At 35.9% G+C, this 27943-nt stretch overlaps 1 protein-coding gene across 2 annotated transcripts; it reads right to left on the reverse strand.

The window, feature by feature from the left end:
* Positions 1-22826: 22826 nt before the first annotated feature.
* LOC113356917 lies at positions 22827-26144 on the reverse strand. 2 transcript variants are annotated; one of them, XM_026600154.1, is made up of 5 exons: positions 25991-26144; positions 24199-24390; positions 24011-24109; positions 23489-23926; positions 22827-23243 (listed from the first exon to the last, which is right to left on the reverse strand). In XM_026600154.1, the coding sequence occupies exons 2-4, from the start codon at positions 24355-24357 to the stop codon at positions 23504-23506; spliced, it is 681 nt and encodes a 226-aa protein (XP_026455939.1). In that variant the 5' UTR covers positions 24358-24390; positions 25991-26144; the 3' UTR covers positions 22827-23243; positions 23489-23503. The 2 variants fall into 2 exon arrangements, with proteins under 2 accessions (XP_026455939.1, XP_026455940.1); XM_026600155.1 differs by lacking the exon at positions 25991-26144 and adding an exon at positions 25785-25833.
* Between the last annotated feature and the right edge of the window lie 1799 nt (positions 26145-27943).

Consider the following 27943-nt stretch of genomic DNA (forward strand, 5'->3'; position numbering starts at 1 on the left):
TACTCCAATGATCCCAAAGGTTGTAAGTTTAGCATCACCGTTGTTGAAGATCCGTAGCTATAACAATGAGAGAAATCGAGATTCACGATCATCATTATACAGTGACATAGTATTATTATGTAACATCAAAGTCCAATTGCATCACGACTTTAACAATAATATTACGGTGATATGTATCACTCCCCCTTAGTCAATACTCCATCTCACCTGGAAACCACTCCCCCTTACACAATGATCCGAAAACCATATGTATATGTAGTAGAACTACACATTAATTCTCCCCCTTTTTGTCAATAAAATTGGCAAAGGTACAAGAAAGGGATCCTGATGAAATTTCCGAGAAGAGGCGTTTCATAGACTAAAAGAAAAAATACATACCAACTTAATTTAGATGCAATCATAAATCCGAAGCTAAATGCATTCATCAAGGAGTATTAAGATACAAGATAACCCCTATAAAATTCCACAGCCGCACACCCCGCAAGATATTACCATTAAGCACAAGTTCAAAAGAACTCTCCCCCATTTGATGTCATTCCCGAAAGAACAACAAGAGCGACCTTAATTTCGAAAGAAAAGAAGGATTTTTTTAAAAAAAAAATGGACACAAAAAACCATAGAAATGATTTTCTATATCCAAAACTCAACCAAATTAATCACAAGTAAACCTATGATTAATTTAATTGGAATACGCAACTAAATCAAACCACAAAACTCATCAATTTAATTGAAAGTGCTCAACATAAGTAAACTTACGGAGCTACGACTAAGATAATCATAGGGAGATGACTAACTTAATCGTTTACATACTCAACATAAGGAAAAACCTTACGGAATATACGACTACATTAACCAATAGAACATGATTTGTATAGCCGTTCATATACTCAACACAAGTACTTATGGAATATATGAAAACTCAACTAGACTAATTACAAGAGAACCCATAATTAATCTAATTGGAATACAAAAAACCAAACTAATCACGAAAGTAATCAATTTAATTGTCAAAAGTTTTGATCGACAAAAGAAGATTTTCGGAGCAAATAACTAAATAACCAACCAAGATGATTAGTTTAGTTCATAATGCTCAACATATATCATCTTATGGAACAACCAACAAAGCCAATAAGAAAAATCGACTTAGTTGTATCGTGCTCAACATAAGGCACACAATAGAGCCTTCACGGTAGTACAAAAAGAATGGATCAACGAAGATCATTATCGTGGATAATATACAAGGATCTATTATATTTTCCATCATAACGACATAATAGACTTTATCCTTGTCAAAAAAAGATTTTATCATATTTTCCATCAAATAAATGACTGCATAGGCATAATTTTTGTATTTGTCAAAAGTCCATTCGTCCTTTCATCAATACGAATATCAATTTATGAACGACTTTACTTTTGACAACATATGGGACCTTCAAGTTCACGAACGCAAACAATACATATCCCATAAACAAATTGCAATATCACAAAATCATAAAGATCAATACTGCAATAACATCATCCTCCAAATATTTTTAGAATTTAAAACAAATAAACCTAAAAAATAACATAAGAAGATGAAAACAAAAATAGCTATGTGTAGTCACAATCATCGTTATTCAAAGCACTAGTTATTCTTCCAACTAAACCAAAAATAAGACATACTAGGTGTTAGACCATAGCTCGGTCAACCTCGCATGCGTTGCTATATCAAGCATGTTTGTCAATGTTAGTGATCAAAACTATAAAGTCTTGATTTCTAGCCTATTAGCTAAGTCTCGGACTAGGATAGGAAAAGTGTAGTTGAACTCAAGGACTTCATGGTGATTCAATGACAATGACGAAGATCTACACCAAGGAATTGTGGAACTTCATCAACAAAAAGGTAAGTGAAGACTTGAACTTATCTATCACTCGAAAGTATATCTATTCTTCTCCTACTTCTTGTGAGACAAAAGTCGTATGCTATATAGATTAGATCATATACACTTGATATTTCGAGCTGAGTATTCATTGCTTATCTTTTACTTGAAATCATGTGTTGGTAAAGCGTTTCGCTTTGATCAGGTTTATCTTCACCTAGTGACGAAAGTCATGAAAGTTTCAGTCACTTTGGAAATTGCTCTGACGAGAAAGGTATGTTGTTCTTCACGACTGAATATCGCCATATGAGAATGTTTCAATGATTGAAATGAGAGCTTAGATTATATAACCATGTATTCCTTGAACCGAATTTTTCGAACTTTGTTGATCAAGACAAATCGGTAGGATTGTGGAATTGGCTTGCCAAGTCCGCGAACTGAAGGAAGTTCTCGACCGAGAATTTCTGCTGGGATTTCCAAAACTCGTTTGTGTGCTAAGTCCGCGAACTGGCGGAAGTTCTCTACCCGAGAATTTCTGCTGAGTTTGGAAAACTCAACCGATTAACTTAAGTCCGCGAACTTGTTTGTGAGCTTAAGAGGTTATGATCTAAAGATGTGCTCTTAACATGAAACATTAATTATTAAGGAATGCTTTAAGCAAACCGTGGATATAATGTTCATGAGCCGATTCTAATCAAATCGAATCATCTTTGTTTCAATTGTGTCTTGCGTAGTTACATAAGATCTCATAGCAATTGAACAACTCTTAACTAGTTCATTTGAGTCAATTGAACTAGTTATGGTGAAGAAGAACATGATTAATATGAGATGCTCATATGGTTGACCTTTTGGGTTATCATGTTGAACCAACATACGTGTACTCGTTTGGGCATGGTTTTCTCAACCCCAGTAAACGTGTACCCAAGTGTGTGTGACAAGCTATATCTTTCGATCTAACAGTTGAGAGATATTGGCTTGAATCTAAATCAGGTTTTCATCTAACGGTGGACAGAGTTTTCTTTGTACCTAAGGCAAAACCATGACTTGAAAGGCTATATATAGGACACGTCTATCTAGAGCAAAACTTAATCCCCACACGTCTGTGTGATACTAGTGCGCTCTCTAGAATCGATCTCCATTAACTCTTGAGTTTCTTCTCTAAACTCGTGTTAACGACTTAAAGACTTCATTGGGATTTTGAAGCCAGACCGATACTACTTTTATCGTAGTTGTGTGATATGATCTTGCATCTTCTATCGTACGAGTACAATCGATTAATTGACTTGAGATCGTGAGAGTTCTCCGATAGGCAAGATAAAGAAGTCACAAACATCTTCGTCTCACTGCTTGTGATTCCTCGACAATCCGCTTGTGTAGTTAGCAAGGATTGTAGAGAGGTGATTGATTAATCTAGGATGTTCTTCGGGAATATAAGTCCGGATTATCGATTGGTTCATGTTACCTTGATTTTATATCTAAAGACGGAACAAAACCTAGGGTTTATCTGTGGGTGACAGATTTATCCTTTCGATAGACTTTTCTGTGTGAGACAGATTCGTTTATTATCAAGTCTGTGATTTTGGGTTGCAGCAACTCTTAGTTGTGGGTGAGATCAGCTAAGGGAATCAAGTACGCACAACTGTACCTTGTATCAGTGGGATATTGGTAGGGGTTCAACTATAGATCAATCCGAAGTTAGTTTGCAGTAGGCTAGTGTCTGTAGCGGCTTAATACGTTGTATATTCAATCTGGACTAGGTCCCGGGGTTTTTCTGCATTTGCGGTTTCCTCGTTAACAAAGCTTCTGGTGTCTGTGTTATTTCTTTTCCGCATTATATTTTATATAATAGAAATAATACAGGTTGTGTGTTCGTGATCATCAATGGGAAATATAACCTTTCGTTGTTGATTGATATCGATTGATCCTTCGACATTGTTCTTTGGTACCGTCCAAGTTATTCCTTGTATTTGATAAAGACTCTCTATTGATTTTAGCTTGAGTAGAAATCAAATCAAGAGAGAGATATTAACTCCTTGAGATACTTTTATCTAGATTGAGTCTGACTGTCTAATTGATTTTCTAGCAAAGTATTTTGGAGTTAGTCCATACAGATTGCTAAGCGAAATATTGGGTGATGTTGTTAGACCCCCGCTTTTTCAATTGGTATCAGAGCAGGCAAACACATTAAAGACCTCATCAGTCCGTGTTTGTAGCGATCTGACTCTATGGACAAGAGTACTATCTCTGACAACACAACATCAGTACATGACCACTCATATAAGTTTCAAAAATATGAAACCACTGAGGAATATTCCTTCTCGTCTCCTTCAACCGAATCTAAATCCAACTGGAGGAAATCTCTTGATGAACAGTTGGATGATCTCTCGGATCATAGTGATTCTGAAGAAGGAAAGAGTCTTGATGAAGAAATTTCTCAATACATCAAGTTGTTTAATCGTGAATTGAAGGAAACAAGGACAACTGCTTGCTTGAGAAAGTATATGAGTCCTCTCTGTCAAGAAAACAGAAAGTTGAGAAAACTCTTCAAAGGTTATGATGGTGGATACAAACTATTACAATTTATCGCCAAAGACCATGAAGAAGAGGTTCGCTCAAAAAAATCTGAATGTGATAATCTTCTGCGTAACCTCTGTATTTTAAAAGAGAGGCTTGCTGAAAGTGAAACAAAATGTGAATCTCAACAGAAGTGTTTCAATGACAAAGAGCGCAGTCTTCTTACCAAAGAAAAATCCTTGGAAACCAAACTCACTGCTTCTCTGAATAAGGTAAAATCACTGGAAGAGAATCTAAATAGGTTCGGTTCTAGCTCTACAAAACTGTCTTCTATGCTGGGAGCTTGTAAAGAACCTCATGATAAACGTGGTTTGGGGTATAAAGGATTAGACACTCCTAACTGTGATAAGAATAAGTTTGTTAAAGTTGTTAATATTTCTGTTAGAGCATAGCTCGGTCAACCTCGCATGCGTTGCTATATCAAGCATGTTTGTCAATGCTAGTGATCAAGACTATAAAGTCTTGATTTCTAGCTTATTAGCTAAGTCTCTGACTAGGGTAGGAAAAGTGTAGTTGAGCTCAAGGACTTCATGGTGATTCAACGACAATGACGAAGATCTGCACCAAGGAACCGTGGAACTTCATCAACAAAAAGGTATGTGAAGACTTGAACTTATCTATCACTCGAAAGTCTATCTATTCTTCTCCTACTTCTTATGAGACAAAAGTCGTATGTTATATAGACTAGATCATATACACTTGATATTTCGATCTCAGTATTCATTGCTTATATTTTACTCGAAATCATGTGTTGGTAAAGCGTTTCGCTTTGATCAGGTTTATCTTCACCTAGTGACGAAAGTCATGAAAGTTTCAATCACCTTGGAAATTGCTCTGACGAGAAAGGTCTGTTGTTCTTCACGACTGAATATCGCCCTCTGAGAATGTTTCAATTATTGAAATGAGAGTTTAGATTATATAACCATGTATTCCTTGAACCGAAGTTTTCGAACTTTGTTGTCAAGAGAAATCGGTAGGATTGTGGAATTGGCTTGCCAAGTCCGCGAACCCAGTCCGCAGACTCAGTCAGCGAACTGACAGAAGTTCTTGACCGATAATTTCTGCTGGGATTTCCAAAACTCGTTTGTGTGCTATGTCCGCGAACTCAGTCCGCGAACCTAGTCCGCAAACTGGCGGAATTTCTCGACCCGAGAATTTCTGCTGAGTTTGGAAAACTCAACCGATTAACTTAAGCCGCGAACTTGTTTGTGAACTTAAGAGGTTATGATCTAAAGATGTGCTCTGAACATGAAACATTAATTATTAAGGAATGCTTTATGAAAACCGTGGCTATAATGTTCATGAGCCGATTCTAATCGAATCGAATCATCTTTGTTTCAATTGTGTCTTGTGTAGTTACATAATATCTCATAGACATTGAACAACTCTTAACTAGTTCATTTGATTCAATTGAACTAGTTATGGTGAAGAAGAACATGATTAATATGAGATGCTCATATGGTTGACCTTTTGGGTTATCATGTTGAACCAACATACGTGTACTCGTTTGGGCATGGTTTTAAACGTGTACCCAAGTGTGTCAAAATGATTTAATTTTTAATTTATTGTTGTAGTAATAAAGATTCGAACTCTAAGACTTGTGAAGATTAAATTTAAAGGTTTAATAAAAGTAATAAAAGAGAGAGTTACTGGGACTAGGATTCCACCGCATTCATATCATAGGGATCAATTATTTATTCTCAACAATTATCGCTCAATAAATAAATAAAACATCGACTCTTGTTTTTTGCAAAGTAGATCCTCAAAACATTAGTTATAATCGTAAGCATGGGACATCATACATTTAAGCAAGCATGACCCATTTAATAAAATAATAACTAATTAATTCGAATCATAAATCAATTCAAAATAAGTGCAAAAGTCATATAGAAAATAATACAAATTCACCCATGTGTGAAGTTCGGCTTCCTCCGTCGACCCAGTGTTGAGGTTTAGCTTCTCATGATAAAAACACACTCAAAAAAATAATTCTGCTCAAATGGTGTTTTTATTAAGGAAAACTAATATTACAATTAAACTGCAATGTTGTATTGCCATTACAGGAGATTTTCAAATTCAAAACAAGTGTGCCAAACTGATTGTTACGAGTACTGTTTATAAACGACAGTTCTCTGCGACAGTCAGTAGGCGTCAAATGTTCTTCTTTTTCTTCTTCTTTGCAGCAGCGGAGAAATCTGCTCTGCAACCTTCTGTTCTTCTCCCCAACTCTCGATGCCTCCCCTCAGGCCTCCAGAGACCCTATTTATAACCAACATCGCTCTCCAATCTTTGCAATTAATCAACAGCATTCCCTTTTATTTCCATGCAAGATACAAGATTTATTTGCATTATTTTCTTCTCCACACGTCTGCTAACAATCTCTAAAGCATGCGTACTTGGTCAGCAACAATTCCGTGTCCAAATCCCTTGAAAATCAACAATATCTTCCACCATTCAAAACCAACAGAGATACAGAATCTCGAAACATACTCTTTCCCTGTTTAACGAGATATGAAGAAATCTTCCATTTTTATTGAACCCGAATCGATTACCTTCCCTGTTTATCTGTAACAGGGAGATACCAACTCATATCCATCAAAAACTCACAAAAAATCTCGTCAACAATAAATCCAGGAAATCTCGAACTTTCAAAAGATATTTTTTTGTGTACGCGTCTCTGTTTCTTCTCTCCGATTATCTGGTCAAGCTGGATGGAAACCAACACTGTTCTAGCTCCTTCACGTTCCAAACACCAAATAGATAGAGTAAATTACTCTCTAGCCACACGCCAGCACATAGAACTTGGGATGAAGTAACCAAAACCCGAGTTACCCTGTTTTCTTCACTGCCGATTATACAACCAAATCCATATGATTTTGCATCCCATACCATGCCTGTTACTCTCAATCCGGTAATCCCAATCAATTACAGCCATTGAGTCTCACTGAATCGCGTAAAAACTCCAACCCTAATTCTGCCTGTATCCCAGACAGTTTTCCCGTCAATTTTTATGTTTTGAATGAAGAAGAAAGGTTGCCCCTTATCAAGAACAGGGGTGTGAATAGAAGTTGGCGTCTGGAGGTGCAAACAGTAAAGAAGGTGCCCCTTAGTAATTGAGTGCCCCTTATCCAAAGTGGGGTCTGTTTAGAAAATGTCCTCTGGGGTGCAAAACGTCATTTTTCGAGCTACATTCTCCATAAGAGCTTATTTCCTCGAAAATACTTAAAACAAGTTTATAGTGATAAAATGAGTCCCAGCTAATGTATTTATGGGTGAAAATGCGTCGCACTTTCGTGATTATCAGTGACAAGCTATGTATTTCGATCTAACGGTTGAGAGATATTGGCTTGAATCTAAATCAGGTTTTCATCTAACGGTGGATAGAGTTTGCTTTGTACCTAAGGCAAAACCCTGATTTGAAAGGCTATATATAGGAGACATCTAGCTAGAGAAAAACTTAATCCCCACACGTCTGTGTGCTACTAGTGCGCTCGCTAGAGTCAATCTCCATTAACTCTTGAGTTTCTTCTCTAAACTCGAGTTAACGACTTAAAGACTTCATTGGGATTTTGAAGCCAGACCGATACTACTTTTATCGTAGTTGTGTGATCTGATCTTGCATCTTCTATCCTACGAGTACAATCGATTGTTTGACTTGAGATCGTGAGATTTCTCCGATAGGCAAGATAAAGAAGTCACAAACATCTTCGTCTCACTGTTTGTGATTCCTCGACAAACCGCTTGTGTAGTCAGGAAGGATTATAGAGAGGTGATTGATTAATCTAGGACGTTCTTCGGGAATATAAGTCTGGATTATCAATTGGTTCATGTTACCTTGATTTTATATCTAAAGACGGAACAAAACCTAGGGTTTATCTGTGGGAGACAGATTTATCCTTTCGATAGACTTTTCTGTGTGAGACAGATTCGTCTATTATCAAGTTTGTGATTTTGGGTTGCAGCAACTCTTAGTTGTGGGTGAGATCAGCTAAGGGAATCAAGTACGCAGTGTCCTGCTAGGATCAGAGGCGTAGGAGTACAACTGTACCTTGTATCAGTGGGAGATTGGTAGGGGTTCAACTATAGATCAGTCCGAAATTAGTTTGCAGTTGGCTAGTGTCTGTAGAGGCTTAATACAGTGTGTATTCAATCTGGACTAGGTCCCGGGGTTTTTATGCATTTGCGGTTTCCTCGTTAACAAAACTTCTGGTGTCTGTGTTATTTCTTTTCCGCATTATATTTTATATAATAGAAATAATGCAGTTTGTGCGTTAAGATCATCAACTTCTCTAATCCAACTTTTGGTTGTTGATTGTAGTTGATTGATCCCTGGACATTGGTCTTTGGTACCGTCCAAGTTGTCTCTCTTTGATAAAGACTCGCTATTGATTTTAGCTTGAGTAGAAATCAAATCGAGAGATTGAGATATAAACTCTTTGATATGTCTTTTTATTGATTGAGTCTGACTGTCTAGTTGATTCTCATTAAAAGTATTTTGAAGTTTGTCCAACAGATTGCTAAGAGAAATATTGGGTGGTGTTGTTAGACCCCGCTTTTTCAATTGGTATCAGAGTAGGCAAACACGTTAAAGACCTCATCAGTATGTGTTTGTTGAGATCTGACTTTATGGACAGAAGTGCTATCTCTGTTAACGTACCACCAGTCCTCGATGACTCAAACTATCTATGGTGGAAAGTTGTTATGCGCACATTTCTTCAATCGCATGACTTCCAATAATGGATATGTGTTGTGAATGGCTATGCGACTCCCGTTGTTATGGAAAGAGAATTTGTTGTACCAAAAGATTTATGTATGTATAATACTGCCGAGTTAGTTGTTGCAAGGAAAAACTCCGACGGGTTGAATGCCATCATGCATGCTATTAACCCAAACCTTAGACATTATGTGGCATCATGCACTACGTCTAAAGAAGCTTGGGATACTTTAGAAAGCGTATTCGAAGGTAACCCCAGTGAAAAGGAAGCTAGGCTTCAAAACCTTAATTCTGAATGAGAAGACCTTTATATTGCAGAAGAAGATTCTTTCGACGATTTTTATCACAAACTGTCTGAAATTGTTAATGCATCATCGCATTGGGTAGGACCATTCCTGAAAAGGAAATTGTGATGAAAATCCTCCGATCGCTACCATCTAGATACGAATCTAGAAGACATGCCATCGTTGAAGGAAATAACCTTAATACTCTTTCGCAAAACACAATTGTCAGAAAAATTAGAATTTTCGATCGCGAACATATGGCAAGAAATGATCATCAATTGATTGGCAACCGTGCCACCTCTCCTGATCATAAGTCTTGTCATCCGAAATTGACGAAAGAGAAAGATGAGAATTGCTTTATTTTTACGTTATCTCTGTTTATACAAAAACTTAAAAAAATCCTCAGACGTAGTAAAAGAAAGTCTCAAAAGGAAACTCTGCTAGTCAATATAAAGGATAAGAATACCAAGAAGAGCCATACTAATGAAACTAGTCTTGTGTGTGTTCAAATCTCTTCAAAAAATCCTGAAACTGAGGTAAGAGAGATAACTAAAGCATGGATGAATACTCTTGATTATTGTCCTGAGGAAATCTATGATTGCTCTCTCCGTCTTTTTGCTGAAATTCATTCTCATGATTCTGTGGATCAGCAAACCTCTCCTGATTGTGTATTGAACTCCAGGAGTTTCTCGGAAAAAATCCTACTAATCGCTCCGTTCAGTTGAGTTCATCTCAGGATCATCTTAGCACGTCAAATCAAAAACAGTCCCGTCTGGCTAACCGTTGTATGACAAAAAAAGAAAGGAAGTCCTCCCTTCATCAAAAGGCGTTTTCAAAAATGGTGCAGGATTGGAAAAGATCAACAGTCAAGTTTTTTAAAACTGTGATTACATTGGATAGGAAAGTTCTTAGTAATTCTCCTTCTCAAATGGATAAGCATAAACCTAGTACAATGAGTGGTTTTTCTCTCTGCACGATTTATCCCAGTCCAAACTTGGATTGGAGGCCTTGTGTTCAGTAATCTTGTTGAAAAATGGTTCTTGCGTTTCTTCGTCTTACACAAGAATCATGATATACAAGAGCACTGTGATATAATTTGTGTGTGCTTCTACCAGGTCGTGTTCATAAACGGCTCCATATTTTCAGGTAACTAACTTCTGTTAGGGTTTGGTAAAAAGGGTGTTTCTGGGATTTCTACTCCCTGGTTTCTTTTTAAGCACTACCTCTTCTACTTTCTCATTTCATCTTCTCTACCATGTCCTCCTCTAGTCTTTCAAGTAAACAAAGTGACGTATGTACGGTTATGTTTCCTTCAAAGAAGATTCGTTTCGACTCTTCTTATAATGAGACATGCTATGACAAACATTTCTCTTCTTCTGATGAGAACCCTATTGTCTCTCAGTTTGATAAGCTCTCTTTAACAATGAATCTCGTCTTGGAACAAGTTCGTGCTCCGAAAAATGAACTTGAAGTTTCTTCCAAAAGACTTGAAGAGAAAATGGATAGTCTTGAATCAAGGATTGACCTAATCGAAGATGAGCTTGAAGAATAAGGGAATACGAGAAGAATTTTCAAAGTAAGTGAAATGATTTACAAGAGGTTTAGTTGCCTAGGATGTCTTCTTTTTGGATCAGTTGGAAGAATAACTAGTGCTTTGAATAGCGATGATTGTGACTACACATAGCTATTTTTGTTTCATCTTCTTATGTTTATTTTTTAGGTTTATTATTTTAAATTCTAAAAATATTTGGAGGATGATGATTATTGCAGTATTTCTTGGTTTGTTATATTGCAATATTTTTATGGGATATGTATTGTTTGCGTCCGTGAACTTGAAGGTCCCATATTTCGGTCAAAAGTAAAGTCGTCCATGAATTGGTATTGTATTGATGAAGAATGGACTTTTGACATATACAAAAGTTATGCCTATGCAATCATGTAATTGATGGAAAATAGGATTAAATCTTTTGTGTGAGGATCCTTGTATGTTAACCACGGTATTGATCTTCATTGATCCATCTTGCTATGTTTTACCGTGAAGTCTCCATTGGGTGTCTTATGTTGAGCACCTTACAACTAAGTAGATCAAACTTGGCTTTGTTGGTTGTACCGTAAGATGCTATATGTTGAGCATTATGAACTAAATTAATCATCCTTGGTTATTTAGTTTGTACTCCATAAGTTTCTTTCTTATGTCGATTACATGTGCGGTTAAGATGGTCATGTTCCATGATAATCTTAGTAGGGGTTCAATAATCTCTTATGTTGAGCCCAAAATAATTAAATTGATTACTTCGGTGATTAGTTTGGTTGTTTGCTTTTCGATTAGATTAATTATAGGCTCTCTTGTAATTAATCTAGTTATGTTTTCATATATTCCACAAGCCCTTGTGTTGAGTATATGAACGGATACACTATCATGTTCCATTGGTTAATGTAGTCACGTATTCCGTAAGGTTTTCCTTATGTTGAGTACTTGAATGGTTAAGTTAGTCACCTCCATATGATTAACTTAGTTGTAGCCTGTTGCTCCGTGAGTTTACTTATGTTGAGCACTTTCAATTAAATTGATCACTTTTGTGGTTTTGATTTAATTGCGAATTCCAATTAGAATATTCGTGGGTTTACTTGTGAGTATTTTGGTTGAGTTTTGGTTATAAAAAATCATTCACACGGTTTTTGGTGTCCAAATAAAAATCCTTCTTTTCTTTCAAAATTAAGATCGCTCTTGTTGTTCCTTTGGGAATGACATCAAATGGGGGAGAGTTCTTTTGAACTTGTGCTTAATGGTAATATCTTGCGGGGAGTGCGGCTGTGGAATTTTAAAGGGGTTATCTTGCGTCTTAAAACTCCTTGATGAATGTTGTTAGCTTCGGCTATAAGATTGCATCTAAATTAAGATGATATGTTGTCTTTCTTTTGGTCATGAAATGTCTCTTGTGGAAATTATATTATGAACCCGTTCTTGTACCTTTGCCAATTACATTGACAAAAAGGGGGAGAAATATTGTAGGTCACACTACAAATACATATGGTTTTCGGATCATTGTGTAAGGGGGAGTGGTTTCCATGATCGAGATGGAGTATTGACTAAGGGGGAGTGATACATATCACCATAGTATCATTGTTAAAGTCGTGTTGCAATTGGACTTTGATGTTCATAATAATACTATGACACTGTATAATAATGATCGAGAATCTCGCTTTCTCTCATTGTTATAGCTACAGATCTTCAACAACGGTGATACTAAACTTACAACCTTTGGGATCATTGGAGTACTTGGAAGGACGAAGATTTCAAGGAACGTTGAAGATTGGACTATGGAATAGGAGCCACTAAAGTTTATCTTTTTTGTATTCCATATGTATTAATAGTTTTGTCATTAAAATTGACAAAGGGAGAGATTGTTAGAGCATAGCTCGGTCAACCTCGCATGCGTTGCTATATCAAGCATGTTTGTCAATGTTAGTGATCAAAACTATAAAGTCTTGATCTCTATCCTATTAGCTAAGTCTCGGACTAGGATAGGAAAAGTGTAGCTGAGCTCAAGGACTTCATGGTGATTCAACGACAATGACGAAGATCTACACCAAGGAATCGTGGAACTTCATCAACAAAAAGGTATGTGAAGACTTGAACTTATCTATCACTCGAAAGTCTATCTATTCTTCTCCTACTTCTTGAAAGGAAAAAGTCGTATGCTATATAGACTTGATCATATACACTTGATATTTCGAGCTGAGTATTCATTTCTTATCTTTTACTCGAAATCATGTGTTGGTAAAGCGTTTCGCTTTGATCAGGTTTATCTTCACCTAGTGACGAAATTCATGAAAGTTTCAATTACCTTGGAAATTGCTCTGACTAGAAAGGTTTGTTGTTCTTCACGACTGAATATCGCCCTCTGAGAATGTTTCAATGATTAAAATGAGAGCTTACATTATATAACCATGTATTCCTTGAACGGAAAAGAAATAACATAGACACCGGAAATTTTGTTAACGAGGAAACCGCAAATGCAGAAAAATCCTGGGACCTAGTCCAGATTGAATACACACTGTATTAAGCCGCTACAGACACTAGCCTACTCCAAGCTAACTTCGGACTGGACTATAGTTGAACCCTAATCAGTCTCCCACTAATTCAAGGTACATTTGTACTCCTACGCCTCTGATCCCAGCAGGATACTGCGCACTTGATTCCCTTAGCTGATCTCACCCACAACCAAGAGTTGTTGCAACCCAAAATCGCAGACTTGATAATAAACAAATCTGTCTCACATAGAAAAGTCTATCAAAGGATAAATATGTCTCCCACAGAAAAATCCTAGGTTTTGTTCCGTCTTAAGATATGAAATCAAGGTGAACAGGAATCAATTGATAATCCTGTCTTATATTCCCGAAGAACATCCTAGATTAATAAATCACCTCGCTACAATCCTTCCTGACTACACAGGCGGTTTGACGAGGAATCACAAACAGTGAGACGAAGATGTTTATGACTTCTTTATCTTGCCTATCGGAGAACTCTCAAGATCTCAAGCCAATCAATAGATTGTACTCGTACGGTAGAAGATGCAAGATCAGATCACACAACTACGATAAAAGTAGTATCGGTCTGGCTTCACAATCCCAATGAAGTCTTTAAGTCGTTAACCTGATTTTAGAGAAGAAAACCAAGGGTTAAAGGAGAATCACTCTAGCGAGCGCACTAGTATCACACAGACGTGTGGGGATTAGTTTTGCACAATGCTAGATGTCTCCTTTATATAGCCTTCAAATCAGGGTTTTGCCTTAGTTACAAAGCAATCAATATTCACCGTTAGATGAAAACCTGATTTAGATTCAAGCTAATATTTCTCAATCGTTAGATCGAAAACTTAGCTTGTCACACACACTTGGCTAGACGTTTACTGGGTTTGCGAAAACCATGCCCAAACATGTACGTGTATGTTGGTTCAACATAGTAACCCAAAAGGTTAACCATATGAGCATTTCATATTAGCTTTGTTTTTCTTCACCATAACTAGTTCAATTGACTCAAATGGACTAGTTAGAGAGTTGTTCAATTGCTATGAGATCTTATGTAACTACACAAGATACAATTGAAACAAAGATAATTCGATTCGATGAATCGGCTCATGAACTTTGTAGCCACGGTTTGCATAAAGGATTCCTTAGTAATTTAATTTTCATGTTCAGAGCACATCTTTAGATCATAAACACTTAATCTCACAAAAAAGTTCGCGTACTTAAGGCAACCGGCAGAGTCTTTCCAAACTCAGCAGAAAATCTCGGCAAAGAGACTTCCTCCAGTTCGCGGACTAGGTTCGCAGACTAACACGCAAACGAGTTTTTGGAAAATCCCAACAGAAATTCTGGGTAAGGTAACTTCCGTCAGTTCGCAGACTGAGTTCGCAAACTGAGTTCGCGGACTTGGCAAAGCCAATTCCTCCGGTTTCTCTCAATCAACAAAGTTCGAAAACTTCAGATTAAGGAATACATGGTTATGTAATCTAAACTATCATTCCAATCATTGAGACATTCTCAGAGTATGTTATATAGCCGTTATTCACAGACCGTTTCACGTCAGAGCAATTCTCAAAGTAATTGAAAATTTTCATGATTTTCGTCACTAGGTGAAGATAAACTTGATCAAAGCGAAACGCTTTACCAACACATGATTTCGAGATATAGATAGGCGAGATATACTTGGCTCGAAATATCAAATTTGTATGACCCAGTCTATATAGCATACGACTTTTGTTTCATAAGAAGTAGGAGATAGAAGAGATAAACTTTTGAGTGATAGATAAGTTCAAGTCTCCACATACATTTTTGTTGATGAAGTTTGACGGTTCCTTGAGTAGATCTTCGTCGTTGTATGATGAATCGCCATGAAGTCCTTGAGCTCAACTACACTTTTCTATCCTAGTCCGAGACTTAGCTATGTAGACTAGAAATCAAGACTCACAGTTTTGATCATTAACATTGACAAACATGCTTGATATAGCAACATATGCGAGGTCGACCGAGCTATGCTCTAAAAACCGCATTTTTAGTCTATAAATAGAGAGACTCAAAAAATCGGGAATCCCAATCCTTGACACTTTTGTTTTCTTAGTTGTTTTATAGAGTCGTCCTATTTTAAGCTAGGTTTCCTTTGAGAAACATAATTAGATTTACGACTTAAAGACTTCATTTAGGGATTAGTCAAGCCAGGTCCGATTATATTTACCTTGATAGTTCGTACATCCTGGTCTTGTTCTTATTGATTGTTGAGGGTTTTTTTCAATCTCTAATCAAGAACGAGATAGATAGAAACCACAAAGTTCTCTTCGTCCCAGACTTTGTGATTCCTCAAGATAGATATCTAAAACTCTTCTTTGTTGATCAATTTAAGATTGTAATTGAGAGGTGGTTAGTAATACAAGATTCTCAGCTAACTGAGTGTAAGTGTTTCAGATTCGTGAAGTTTTTTAGCTTTGTCTTTTTAGCTTTGATCCATACGATCTAAAGGGAATTCAAATAGGCTTATTTATTAGAGGCATATTGGTATTAAAAGTCTTCACTGAGGGTGAAGCAACTCTTAAACTGTAAAGGACGTCATATAAGGGAATTAATTGCGTAGAGACTCGCTAGGTTCAAGAGACGTAAATAGAACGACTGTAGTTGAATTGTTTGGAGGATTAATTCGGCTTCAACCACATTCTAGTATAAAGTATGATAGTAGGCTAGTGTCTGTAGCGTATTTGATGCTATGATTTGCATAATTTGTTGCATATATATATATGCTCTTTTCACCGTTGAGGACTTCTCTATTTTTTATTTTTAATTAGGTTTACTTTAGGTAAACATCTATTTTTTGGGTTTGTTGGTCGCTCTACTTATTTGCTTGAGTTTGAAGATCTGTTTTGCTTGTTAAATTAAAGAGTCATTTGGTGTTCTTCGCTTGTTGTGTGTATCAGTGATGGAGTGGGTTTATTTTGTTTATTGCTTCTTGTTGTCTGTTTTATATTTTAAGAATAAAAAGTTTTGTTGTTCTTCCCATATATTCCTATGTCGTTTGTGGGATTTTCGTTTTGTAAATGATTCGAGTATATGATGACGATTTAGTTACAATTAAATCGAGAACAACTAGAAGTCTTTACATAAGGATTTTTTTTTTGTTTTTTTGGTGGTAGGTGGAGTTACATAAGGATTTTTCAGTTTTTTGGTGGTAGGGAGTGGAGTAGATAGTGGTGGTGCGGTTACTTTTGTAAATGGGTATGCATTTTGTGTGGTTAGCAGGTGTATTTTGCAAGGGTAATTTGGTCTAACTTTTCACAATATATGGAACAGGTCGGAGTTAACAAGTTATCACTCGAACTTAGGTTTTTCGTATAACATAACTAGGTTCGGCTGACAAGTTACAAGTCGAACTTCTCTATCTAACTGTCAAATTTAGGTTCGGCTGATTCGAGCAAAAAGAATAAGACAACTGAACTTAGTGTTTTTCTTCATTTAGTGAAGTTCAACTATCATTTTCTTGTTTATTATCAACAAAAAGTTGTTCATCGGCACTTTCAATACGAAGAACGATGAGTAATTCAACTGACGTATCAAATGTCGGTCGAGCTTCACTGTGTAACTACCGTAAATTCATAGTTTTTCGATTTAAATATAATCTATCAGTCAAACAAAAGAAACCCTAGTTTTTCGATTTAAGCATAATACATAGATCAAACACAAGAAAATAAGACATTGTTTGTCGAAACATTTTCTATTGTTATTTGCAATTAGGATTTGGTTCTCGCTTTCCAATTTGACTCAATTCGATTTCTGCTTGAACTCATTCTTCACTAATTCACGAATTAGAAAAGCGATCACCCCTATTTGTAGTCGAATATAATGATTGATATTGGGTTATCGTTTTGCTGATGTAGAAAAGAGAGAAGGGAAGAATTTTTTTTTGATAAAAATTAAATAAATAAAAATAACATATAATCCCTCCGTCCCACTAATAGATGACCTAGTTCAAGTTTGCACAATTCTAAGGCAAGGATGGGAACTGAGTATTTGTTAAGTATATTTTATAATTATATCCTTATGGATAATAACAAGTAAAATTTAAAAATGATTTATCTCTCAAACTACACCATGGATGTTTGCAAACTTTATACCATTGAAAAACATTACCTACGTAACATGTCTATCGAATTACGTATCTCTCTTATACTAACAATAATCAATCAAAAAGGTAATTTTAGAAATATCTTCTTATTTAGTGATATAGGCTATTATGGGACAAAATCTAAAAAAATAGGTCAAACTAATAGTGGTACGGAGGGAGTAATACATAACAAAAAAATGGCAAATGATAACCAGGGATAACCATCTACCTTAAGCCACCCTTATCAATACATCCCAATTACCAAGCTTTTGGAAATCAACTAATCAGTTCCTTCACAAGTATTGGGCATCAATAGCAGCGGAAGGAAATGGAAATATGGTGCAGTAGGTTGTAGTTTGGACACTTGATGGAAATATCTGAATTTTAGTTAAATTTAATTAACGCGCGTGTTAGAGCCCCATGCCTGTCAACATCCATATAAGAAAACTCCAACAAAACAAATGATGCAAAAAAAATCAAAAATTCCTAAACTGTCTGAAATACCCTTTACTATTCGGCTCAAAGCTAACAGAGCAAATAAACCCTACTCATTTTTTCGATACCGTCATTACCTTCTTCTAGTTTTCTTTGCCGTCATTATCTACTTCATCCGTCGCGAAATCATCTTCCGATTTTTGATTTTTCCTTCTTCTCTTCTTCAATGGTTACTTACTTCAACCAATGAAACCAATTCTGACCTAAATAAGATTTACGAATTCTTTCTGTCTTCGTTCATAGCGAAAATCATCATACGGTTTTCGATTTTCCTTTCTTCTCTTCTTTAATGATTACTTACTCCAACCAGTGAAACAAATTTTGACCTAATTCTGACCTAAATCCTCTGAAACAACAAAATGATGAAGAATAAAACTAAACAAGAGAAAAGGAGAGATGAAAAGTCGAAGAAAACAGTGAAATAAACTCCAAAAGGTAAGAATCGCGTAAACTCTGTGGTGATAGTGTTAATTTTTTTGGTCTTTTTTTTGATGAAATCACGTAGGCATTAATTCTGGTAGTTTTGATGAAACCATCTTTGGTTTCATCATTTTCCCCTTGTCGAATTTGGTTCCACCTGAACTGTTGGTGTGTTGATTAATTCTGGTAGTTTTGATGAAACCGTTTTTGGTTTCATCATTTTTCCCTTGTCCAACTTGGTTCCACCTGAACTGTTGGTGTGTCAATTAATTCTGGTAGTTTTTGTGAAACCATTTTTGGTTTCACATTTTTCCTTGTCGAACATGGTTCCACCTGGACTGTTGGTATGTCAATTAATTCTGGTAGTTTTTATGAAACTATTTTTGGTTTCATCATTTTGCCTTGTCGAACATGGTTCCACCTGGATTGTTGGTGTGTTGATTAATGGTTTCATCATTTTTCTCTTGTCGAATTTGGTTCCATCAATACTGGTTTGGTGGTGTTGGTTAATTCTGGTCATTTTGATGAAACCAATATTGGTTTGACAGTGTTAGTTTATTCTTATTTTGGCTTAAATCATTCTGATGTTGAGATTAATTCTAGTCATTCTGATGAAACCACAAGAACTGTGTTGATTAATTTTAGTCATTCTGATGAAACCATTTTTGGTTCCATTATTTTCCCTTTGTTAGATCTGGTTCCACCAGAACTGTTGGTGGTGTTATTCTATTTTGGTCTTTTTGGTGAAACCATTTTTGGTTTCATCAGTTTCCTTTTGTTATATTTGGTTCCACCAAAACTGTTGGTGGTTTTACTTTGTTCTTGTTTTTTCGATGGAACAATTTTTTAATATCATACATACAATTTTCTTTTGCAGGTCTAAACATTGAGACATTTATTTTGTAATTTCAGGGAAGATTGTGGACTTCATGTTTTCTATTACATGAAGAGCCTCTTGAAGGGAAATCATGAAGTCTCATGAGGTGAATATATCAAAAAATGTGGAAAACATGAGAGCGAATCTTTCCTACATGATATTGGTGGACAAACCTCCAAAAAATTAGAAAGAAGAGACTACTGTCATTGCACACACAAAAATTAGTGTAATATCAGCTCGTTGTAATACTTGCAATAGCCTTATGCAACATTATCTGTTTTCTGTAAAAATGCTTATAATAGCAATAGTAGGGCTGTCAATGGCACTTAACGTAACAAATAATGGCTCTGCCGCTACCGTTGCCATTAAAATTAGTGGTTAACCGATATCCGTTAAGTGCCGACGGAATTATGAAATTCAAAACCATTACTGTTACGTTGGACTTATCGGATAACGGATAATTTTCCGATAATTTCCGTTAAAAAATCTAACAGCTACACCACCATCTTCACTGAGTACCAATGCCATCTCAGATCATCAACACTTCCATTTCACAGAACTACATCTGCAATCAACACCAACAATACCATATAATCATTCATCTCACATCACCAGACCCATTTCAATCATCCTTGCTATTAATTAACCACAACAGCAGAACCATCCTCTCTGTGAAATTGATCCATATTTGATTCCAGCACAAACTCATCCATCCAATTTATTGCCTTTTCTTGGCTCAATTTCTTGTTGTAAAATAAAATTGGATACAAACCCATTCCTAATTTCTACTCAACCTCGTCATATATTCATCAATCAAACCCATATGAACAACAACAATAGCAGCTTGTTCTTCTTGCTTTATTCAAAATCTGTATTCCCGTAAACAAAATCAAACCAAACTCTTCACTAAATCAAACTAAACTCCCCATCAAATTCTAATTTTACAAATCACTTCTGAAACCCTAAATTAAATTTTAAAATCAAAATTGAACTAAAAATATAATTTAAGAAAAACCCTAGAAAAGAGATGAAGAGATGATGTTGGTAACTAAGAGTCTCAGACGAACTAATGAGCAGAAGAATAAGATTCATAAGAGATGAGGAGAAGAAAACATGAACGAGGACTGGATAGGTAAGGTGTTTTCTTAGTTTCTCTTCGATGTGAATGAAAATATGTATGGGCTAAAGGCTAAATGGATGAATGGGTATATATGTTAGCGGGTAACGGAAATAAGGCTAACAGAAACGCCTAAACCGGTGTTGTTACGTTAACACAAAAATATCCGTTAAGTTATCGGTTACGGCTAACGGGTAACGGATATAACAGAACCAAACCTAACGGAAATCGGGTAATCGGATACGGCTAACGGATAACGGATATCCATTGACAGGCCTAAGCAATAGATTTAAATGTTTTATGAATGGCTTAACTTATGATTACCACATTTATGTTTATTGGCACCACCTGCAACTTTACCCAAACCACATTAATATACTGGACAGGCAGCGAAATGTTATATGTTTATAACCGTTTTATGATGAAACCAAAAAGGATTCAAGCATATTTTAGTTCCATTATAACAGTAAATATGATGAAACCAAAAAGGGTTCCAACATATTGCAGGTCCTGATCCGAATTTAAAGTCTTAAACGTAGCCTGTATTATTAACTTAGATCATACAGGGTTTGTTTGTGGCCTTCAGACACACATATACATGAACCGGGGATGTTGATATTTAAAGACAAAATTATGATATATTTATAGGCATGGAATATGTTCATGTTCTAAGGCACTTGTGTTATTACACCCTGACATAAAACTACAACATAAGACACACCAAGCATAATTTGATATATTGCACTAACCTACTGCAATAGTCTAACAAAAAATCTCAAATAATATCTAGTCATTTTAACATTAGTGATACAATTAGAAACGTAATAATGTTATTTTTCTCCATCCATAACTCATAGAGGTTTACTCAGAAATCGTATCTATATATGTTTAGGTGACAACATGCAGTATCTTCAACTGATCTTTTATTTTAACATAAAAGTTCAAACGATGAAACCAAAATTTTTGTTCCAAATATAGCAGTAAAAATGGTGAAACCAAAATGGGTTCTAACAAATTGCAGCTGAAACCAAAAGGAAAAACATAATCTTAATAAAACAAAATGAAACACCAGCAGAAAATTACACAACTATAAAAAAATATAGAAAATAAAATGAATTCTCAAAACATAATAAAGTGTAAAACATCAATTTAACAATGTCGGAAAATCTTCATGAAGATCACACATTGTTTTCATAAGTTGTAATCGTGTTTGATGGAGATTCGACTACTACAATTAGATCAATCTGAAGATGATCAACTTAATAATTCGAATGATTAAACTGTACCTTCTCTTCTTTTCTCGAATTAAACTGAAAATAATTCCAGATCTGAAAAATAAAAGTTCTTCAATTTCTTAAACACTGAAAATCAATCTTCAGATAAAATTCGAAGCATTCAAGTCTGTGATTTCTTCGCTACTTCAACTAAACTGAAACAAAAACGAGATCTCAAAAATAATTTATGAGATGATGAGATCGAAATTGAAGCTAAAAATTGTTTATGAATTGAAAATGTTGATGAAATAGGAAGAATCAGAATTATTTGAACCATAAAATCCAAATACATGAAGATTTCTGTGGAGAAGATCTCGAATTCTCTGTGCAAATCTGATCTCCACAATTTCCATATTTGTTTCCGCCCAAATTTTCATTCTAAACATCGTATATACAAAGGGAAGGGCAAGACTACAATTATAAAATTTAATAAAAACTAGATTTACCAATTTTAAATGCGAATGGGGTTTTTGTTCCATTTTTATTAGATATGGTTCTTATGGAGGCCAAATAATATGGCGGGTGTATTGGTAACTCAAAGAGTATCACCTAGGTTTTTAGAGCTTATTATGAATTTTAATTTGTCATATTTTTATGCTTCAAAAAAAAATAGCAGCGGAAGGTGGGGTACGGGCATTACTTAGCATTAGAATCCGATGGCCCTCTCGTATGTGAGTACCAAAATCGTCCATAGTATCCTAGACAACAAGGTCTTTAACATTACGGAGACCTTAAAAATAAAGCAACCTTAGGACCTTGCGAATTTTAGGGCTGTAAAAGTTTATCACATACTTCACATTCTCATTTAATAGTGACATGACATCCATCTAAAATCCTAGAGATCTAGGAACCATGAAAACTTTTAGAAGCAATAAGTTCCGCATGAATGCCAGGAAGCATTACCAGCTAGCTGCCATATATAGAGGTAAAACTTTTGCCAACGAAAAGCAGGGTATAAAACGTTTTCTGATCAACATAGTACACGCCATGTCTGGTAATCTAGGGGTGTCTATCCGCCTAATTAATCAGGCAATCAGATAAAGTATATGAAGCAAAGACATACCTTAAAAGACACCTACACCCACTTTCATAAGACTTCAAAAGGTAGAAAAATTATCACAGAGACATAGCTCCGGGACCTGTTTCAATCAAGTCTTTAGTCTTCATACTATTACTACAGTAACCAAATCTGTAATGTTACTGCAGATAACACAGTCTAGCCGAGCTACACAAGTTGGCAGATTCAAAGGCCAACCCTTTCTGTCAGTCAATTATAAGGTGCAGTCAAACACTGCAATCCACAGTAAGAAGTTTACCCGTTATATACCTAGAAGCATCCATCCTAAAGTATAAATAAACATTATCCCAACAAAACATCTTGCAATTCAGAGAAATTAGTAACATCCAAGTTGAAAATACCGCTCCTCTCTCCAGGGTCAGCAGCCAGACCATTTGGAAAATACTTGGATGAATCTACCTACATAAAACAACATAGGAAAAGAAGTAAGAAAAGGAAAGTTTAGAATCAAGAATGTTAATATCAAGATCTCAGAAGATTTGTGTGATGGGTAACAAAACGAACATAACAAGGCAGAAAGAAAGCCCCATGAGAATGCTACTGTATCACAAGAAACTATCAAAGAAAATAAATAAAAACGAAATTACACTGCTCCAACTCTATGCAGATAAGCAAAAAATCAAATAAGAAGGTAGAGAACTTACAACACAGTAAACTTCCTAAGCACCAAATGCTTCCAGCTTGATCAATAAGAGTTCCAAAATAGTTTCAGCTTTCTGTCTGTACCCGTCAAATGTATATCTTGGTTTACATTCCCTGAAAGGTTCTGCGAGCTTCTTCATTTCAATAAATAAGCATTCTATTTTCTGGTTCAAAATCATGTACTCCTCTTTTTTTCTTTGGATTGCTTGGAAGTTGCTACTCTCCGTTTGAACCGTCTCTTTTGGCTTCTTCGGTACCTTAGCCCCCCTCTCTTGTAATACAAAGACAAATCCCGATTCAGATTGTTCCAACTCCCAAATCGAAGCTAAAATTTCATCTTTGTTCATACGGTGTATGTTCTTCTCCATCATCCAATCTTTATGCTCTTTGCAAATATCATCTTTAGAGTTGTTTAAGACACCCCACAAAAAAAGCTCAATCTGTTTTCAAGTTGCAAAGCTTTAAGATATAATAATCACTAGAACAAACAATATAAATGACAATAAAAATGGAAATTGACTCACTCTAGCTATTCCTATTAATGCTCTGCGGTATTTGAGCTGGAGCTTAAAGCCATTTATTTCAGTACTTCTCGTTTCTTCATTGAGCTTTATCAGCAGATTCTAAAAATAAAAACACAAAACAATAAAACCTATTATAACAAGATGATACTTTTCTAGCCACATAAGATTATGACATATATGTCGTTTACCTTGACGATTTCAACATCTTTGCGTACTGCACGTTTTGTGAGATAATCATGACGTTCTATTTTAGTTTCTACACCTATCAAATATAGGCTCAAAACTTTTGCTTTATCTTCAAATGAGTAAGTTTTCCAATCTTTTAGAAGGCTACGCACTGAAACCATGTCCTTATTGACTATGTTCTTCTTATTGAGTACCTGAAGAACAGCAGGATAAAAAGTGGAAAGCTTTCAAATTGCAATGCTTGTATTAACCTTATTAATTGTCACAAAAAATTACCTGAATTATTAATAAGCTACAACAGAACCCCCTTCACTATATAATCACATAACGTATGTAGCAAAAATTGTCAAGCGGGTGCCAGGCGGCTGGGTGGGACCTGGAGCCTAGAGGGATTAGTTGGCCAAAAACCAAATTCTACGAGGTCGTAGTTGTATTTCACCACATCTTATCACAAGAGTTCAAGGGCTTCTTTACAACATTGCTTGCTGTTTTTACTCAGAGAAAAAACTAGAAGTTGTTTTTAAGGCGGCGCCCAGGCCCAGGGCGCCTAATTAGAAAGGCGCTTAAAGTCCCCGCCTAGGCTCTTTTCCGCCTAATGGTAAAACGCCCAAAAATTTACTCCACAGCACCGAACAGAGTGTACAGACCAAGGAACAACAATAAAGTCTAATTATCAAACCAAGATTTTAATGTCTTCCCCTATGAGCACTACTAAGTAGGCCATCCAATAATGAACAGAACAGATCATATGATCCATCACCTCCAATCTTTAAGGAACCCCAATACAAAATCTTTATTGTTGGCTGGTGGGATTGTTGGGAACTAAAACCTTATCAGTTAAACAGACGTAGAAGACCTTTATTGTTGGCTGTTGGAATTGTTGACAACTGAAACCTAATCATTTAAACAAATGGGCATCTATTGGCTCCAGAATTAAGTACTAAGAGAATGCAATTTTTATTAACACAAGTAAACACCATTTTCAACATTTTCTCACGACGAACAGATAGCACCCACTCAGTTCTATTACACCAACCAACAAAGAAAGAATGAAATAAAAATAAGCAAAAATGCATTACAGGACAACTAACAACTAGCAAACAACAACAATTTTCAGAATATAAGAAACATACTCTAAATCATGTTATGAAGCAAAAAACAATCTCAAAATTTGAAAATGGAAGACATCAAGTTGATAACATATGCATGCTAGTTACCATTAACAAATACAGACAGCCAGATCAAGACTAATTATGCAAAAATGTAGAATTCACACTGCTATCAACCGATATAAATTAAATGCTGCTTTCTTCTCTATCGCTAAACCAACCAAAGTTTCACTTCGCATAACACATGATTCGAGCAGTGAGAACATGTTATTTATGTTTTCGATTTTCAAAAATTCTAAGCCGAACCATGTGTTTTCAATTTTAAGAAATTCTAAAACAAACCCAGAACGTCAAATCATCGAACATATAACCCAAGCACTGAATAACAATGAATCCTTTTATGCAAATTATAAGAAACTCCCAACCTTTCAGGGATCAGAATCCAAGCAGTGAGAGACTAGTGGAATGAAAATCCATACCTATTCAAGCTGCTCAACGGATGCCTCTTTGTGAAGAGCTCCGCATGAGATTGAAAAGATTTTATTTTTGCATACATGCAAATTACAGTAACACCACATTCTTCACAAACCTAACCCTAATTTTGGAAACCTATAACTTACTCAAACTAAATCGATTCGACAAGAATTATTCAGAAAAAAGTTCAGAAAAAAGAAAAAAAAGTTACCCTGCAAATAAATGGCTGATCCGAAAAGAATGTCCAGAAAAGATTTGTTCTTGTGAAGGTGAGAGATTGCGAGATCTAGAGAATCTTTCGTTTATTTTTGAGAAGATTTTTTTAGCTGATTTTTATAGGAAATTATATGAATTCACGGGTTGATTTCAAACCTGGCGTCATTAGGGGCGGCGACCCTAAAAGAATTTGGGGATACAAAAAGACAAAAAAGGTCACCCAACGTAAATTTAAGCCACCCCTTATCAGGGATTTTTCGAAATGGCAATTTTACCCTCCATAATTGGTAGATAAAACTACAATCGGTAGTTTAATGTGGTTTGTTTCATTTGTTTTATTACAAGCCCATAATCAATAGCTAATTCTATAATCGGGTGTGTAGGTGTATACAATCGGTAGATAATCTCATAATCGCTAGTGTAGGTGTGGACAATCGGGTGTTTCACCATACTACATTATTTCTCGATTTTGAAGTAGTCCCAAAATTGAAATTGGAAAAAAAAACACAAGTTTTCGAATTTGGGAACTAAAATAATCGGTAGACAAGGAGTTACCTTTGCACCCGATTATAAAGTAGCCCCAAAAATGAAATTTGAAAAATCTCTAGTTTTTGGAATTTGAGAACTGCCATAATTGATAGGCTATGAAGGTCATCAAAACTACCGATGTTAAATCCCACGTAAATCGGTAGTAAAGGAAACCACTTTGTGTCCGATTATAAGGGTTTTCTTGTACAGAACAACTGTGAAATGAAACCACCATAATCGCTAGAAAACGTTCATAGTTTACTTCCGATTAAGGACCTGTCTGACAAATAGTTGAAAAATTCACCAGAATCGATAGTTATTAAAGATAATGTTACTACCGATTCTGCACATATCCGGCCTATATGAAAATTTACCAGATTCGGTAGATAATTGTGATATTTATCCTTCGATTTTGGGTAAAAATTTCAGCAGTTTCAGATGAGCAAGTCATAAACGTAACACGAAATACATTCATAATCTATAAACCTTAAGAACATATTATCCAAAATACTAAACAAGTAATTAAACCACCATAATCCAAAAGTAAGGGTTAAAAACTACATACATCCACAACATCCAACAACACAGTAAGACCTAGTTTTCTTCTTAGTATTGTCCGCCAAAGTTTTGGAACGCTTAGCACGACTTAGACGACCAGCATTATCATCAGCATCACGTTCATCTCCCTCAACAGTTCCTTCGACAAGAGAGCTCGAATAAGCCTGAGATCTTTTGTTCGTCTTTGATGTTTTCTTCTTGGGCTGGTTCTTCATCACTTTCTCCCCAAACTCCGATGCATACTTTGCATTATCAACATTTTCAATCATCTCTCTGTGCTTTTTAATCTTCTCAATTGGCACATGCACTCCAGCCGTTATGCAGTCTGTGCACCATTTTGCCAAAAACTTGAACTTTTGCACCTATTTTTTAAATTCAGAAAACATCAAATGGAGTTTACCTAAAAAAACGAGTCGTAATATGAAAGAGAACATAATACGCACCAGTCTTTCATAACCTTTCGGTTTATGTTCGACGATACACTTGTAAACGGAAGCCTCCTAGGTCGTCTTTGCTTTAAGCTCACGGATTACACGATAATGAGAATGTTCCCGGTACCACTCCATATAGCATGGAGCATGTTCATCACCATGGTTGGCAGCTTTCGAAGTGTTCACCATGAAGTTCATCCTCTTATCCCAATACTCAGAAACAGTAGGTGAACTAGAGTAAACTACCTTGATGGTATCCTGGTTAGACTCGCTAAGCTCCACGTCCAACTTGAACTTGCCATGTATGTGGCTCCATGGTACTCCTTGTATATAACCATGTTGTCGCATCACCCTCGAGCCAATATACATCACATAACCTGTGTGGTGCCACAACGGTCCATAATAGCGACACAACTCAGAGCGACCCGATA

This window comes from Papaver somniferum, chromosome 3, assembly GCF_003573695.1.
Source record: "Papaver somniferum cultivar HN1 chromosome 3, ASM357369v1, whole genome shotgun sequence".
Taxonomy (NCBI): Eukaryota; Viridiplantae; Streptophyta; class Magnoliopsida; order Ranunculales; family Papaveraceae; genus Papaver; species Papaver somniferum.

Bases quoted from the DNA above. Each gene is read 5' to 3' on its own strand.
- LOC113356917 (XM_026600154.1), bottom strand. From the start codon at position 24,357: ATGGTTTCAGTGCGTAGCCTTCTAAAAGATTGGAAAACTTACTCATTT. The intron at 24,110-24,198 runs GTAAACGACATA...TTTTATTTTTAG, and splicing joins AAGATGTTGAAATCGTCAAG to AATCTGCTGATAAAGCTCAA. The intron at 23,927-24,010 runs GTGAGTCAATTT...ACTTGAAAACAG, and splicing joins CATTAATAGGAATAGCTAGA to ATTGAGCTTTTTTTGTGGGG.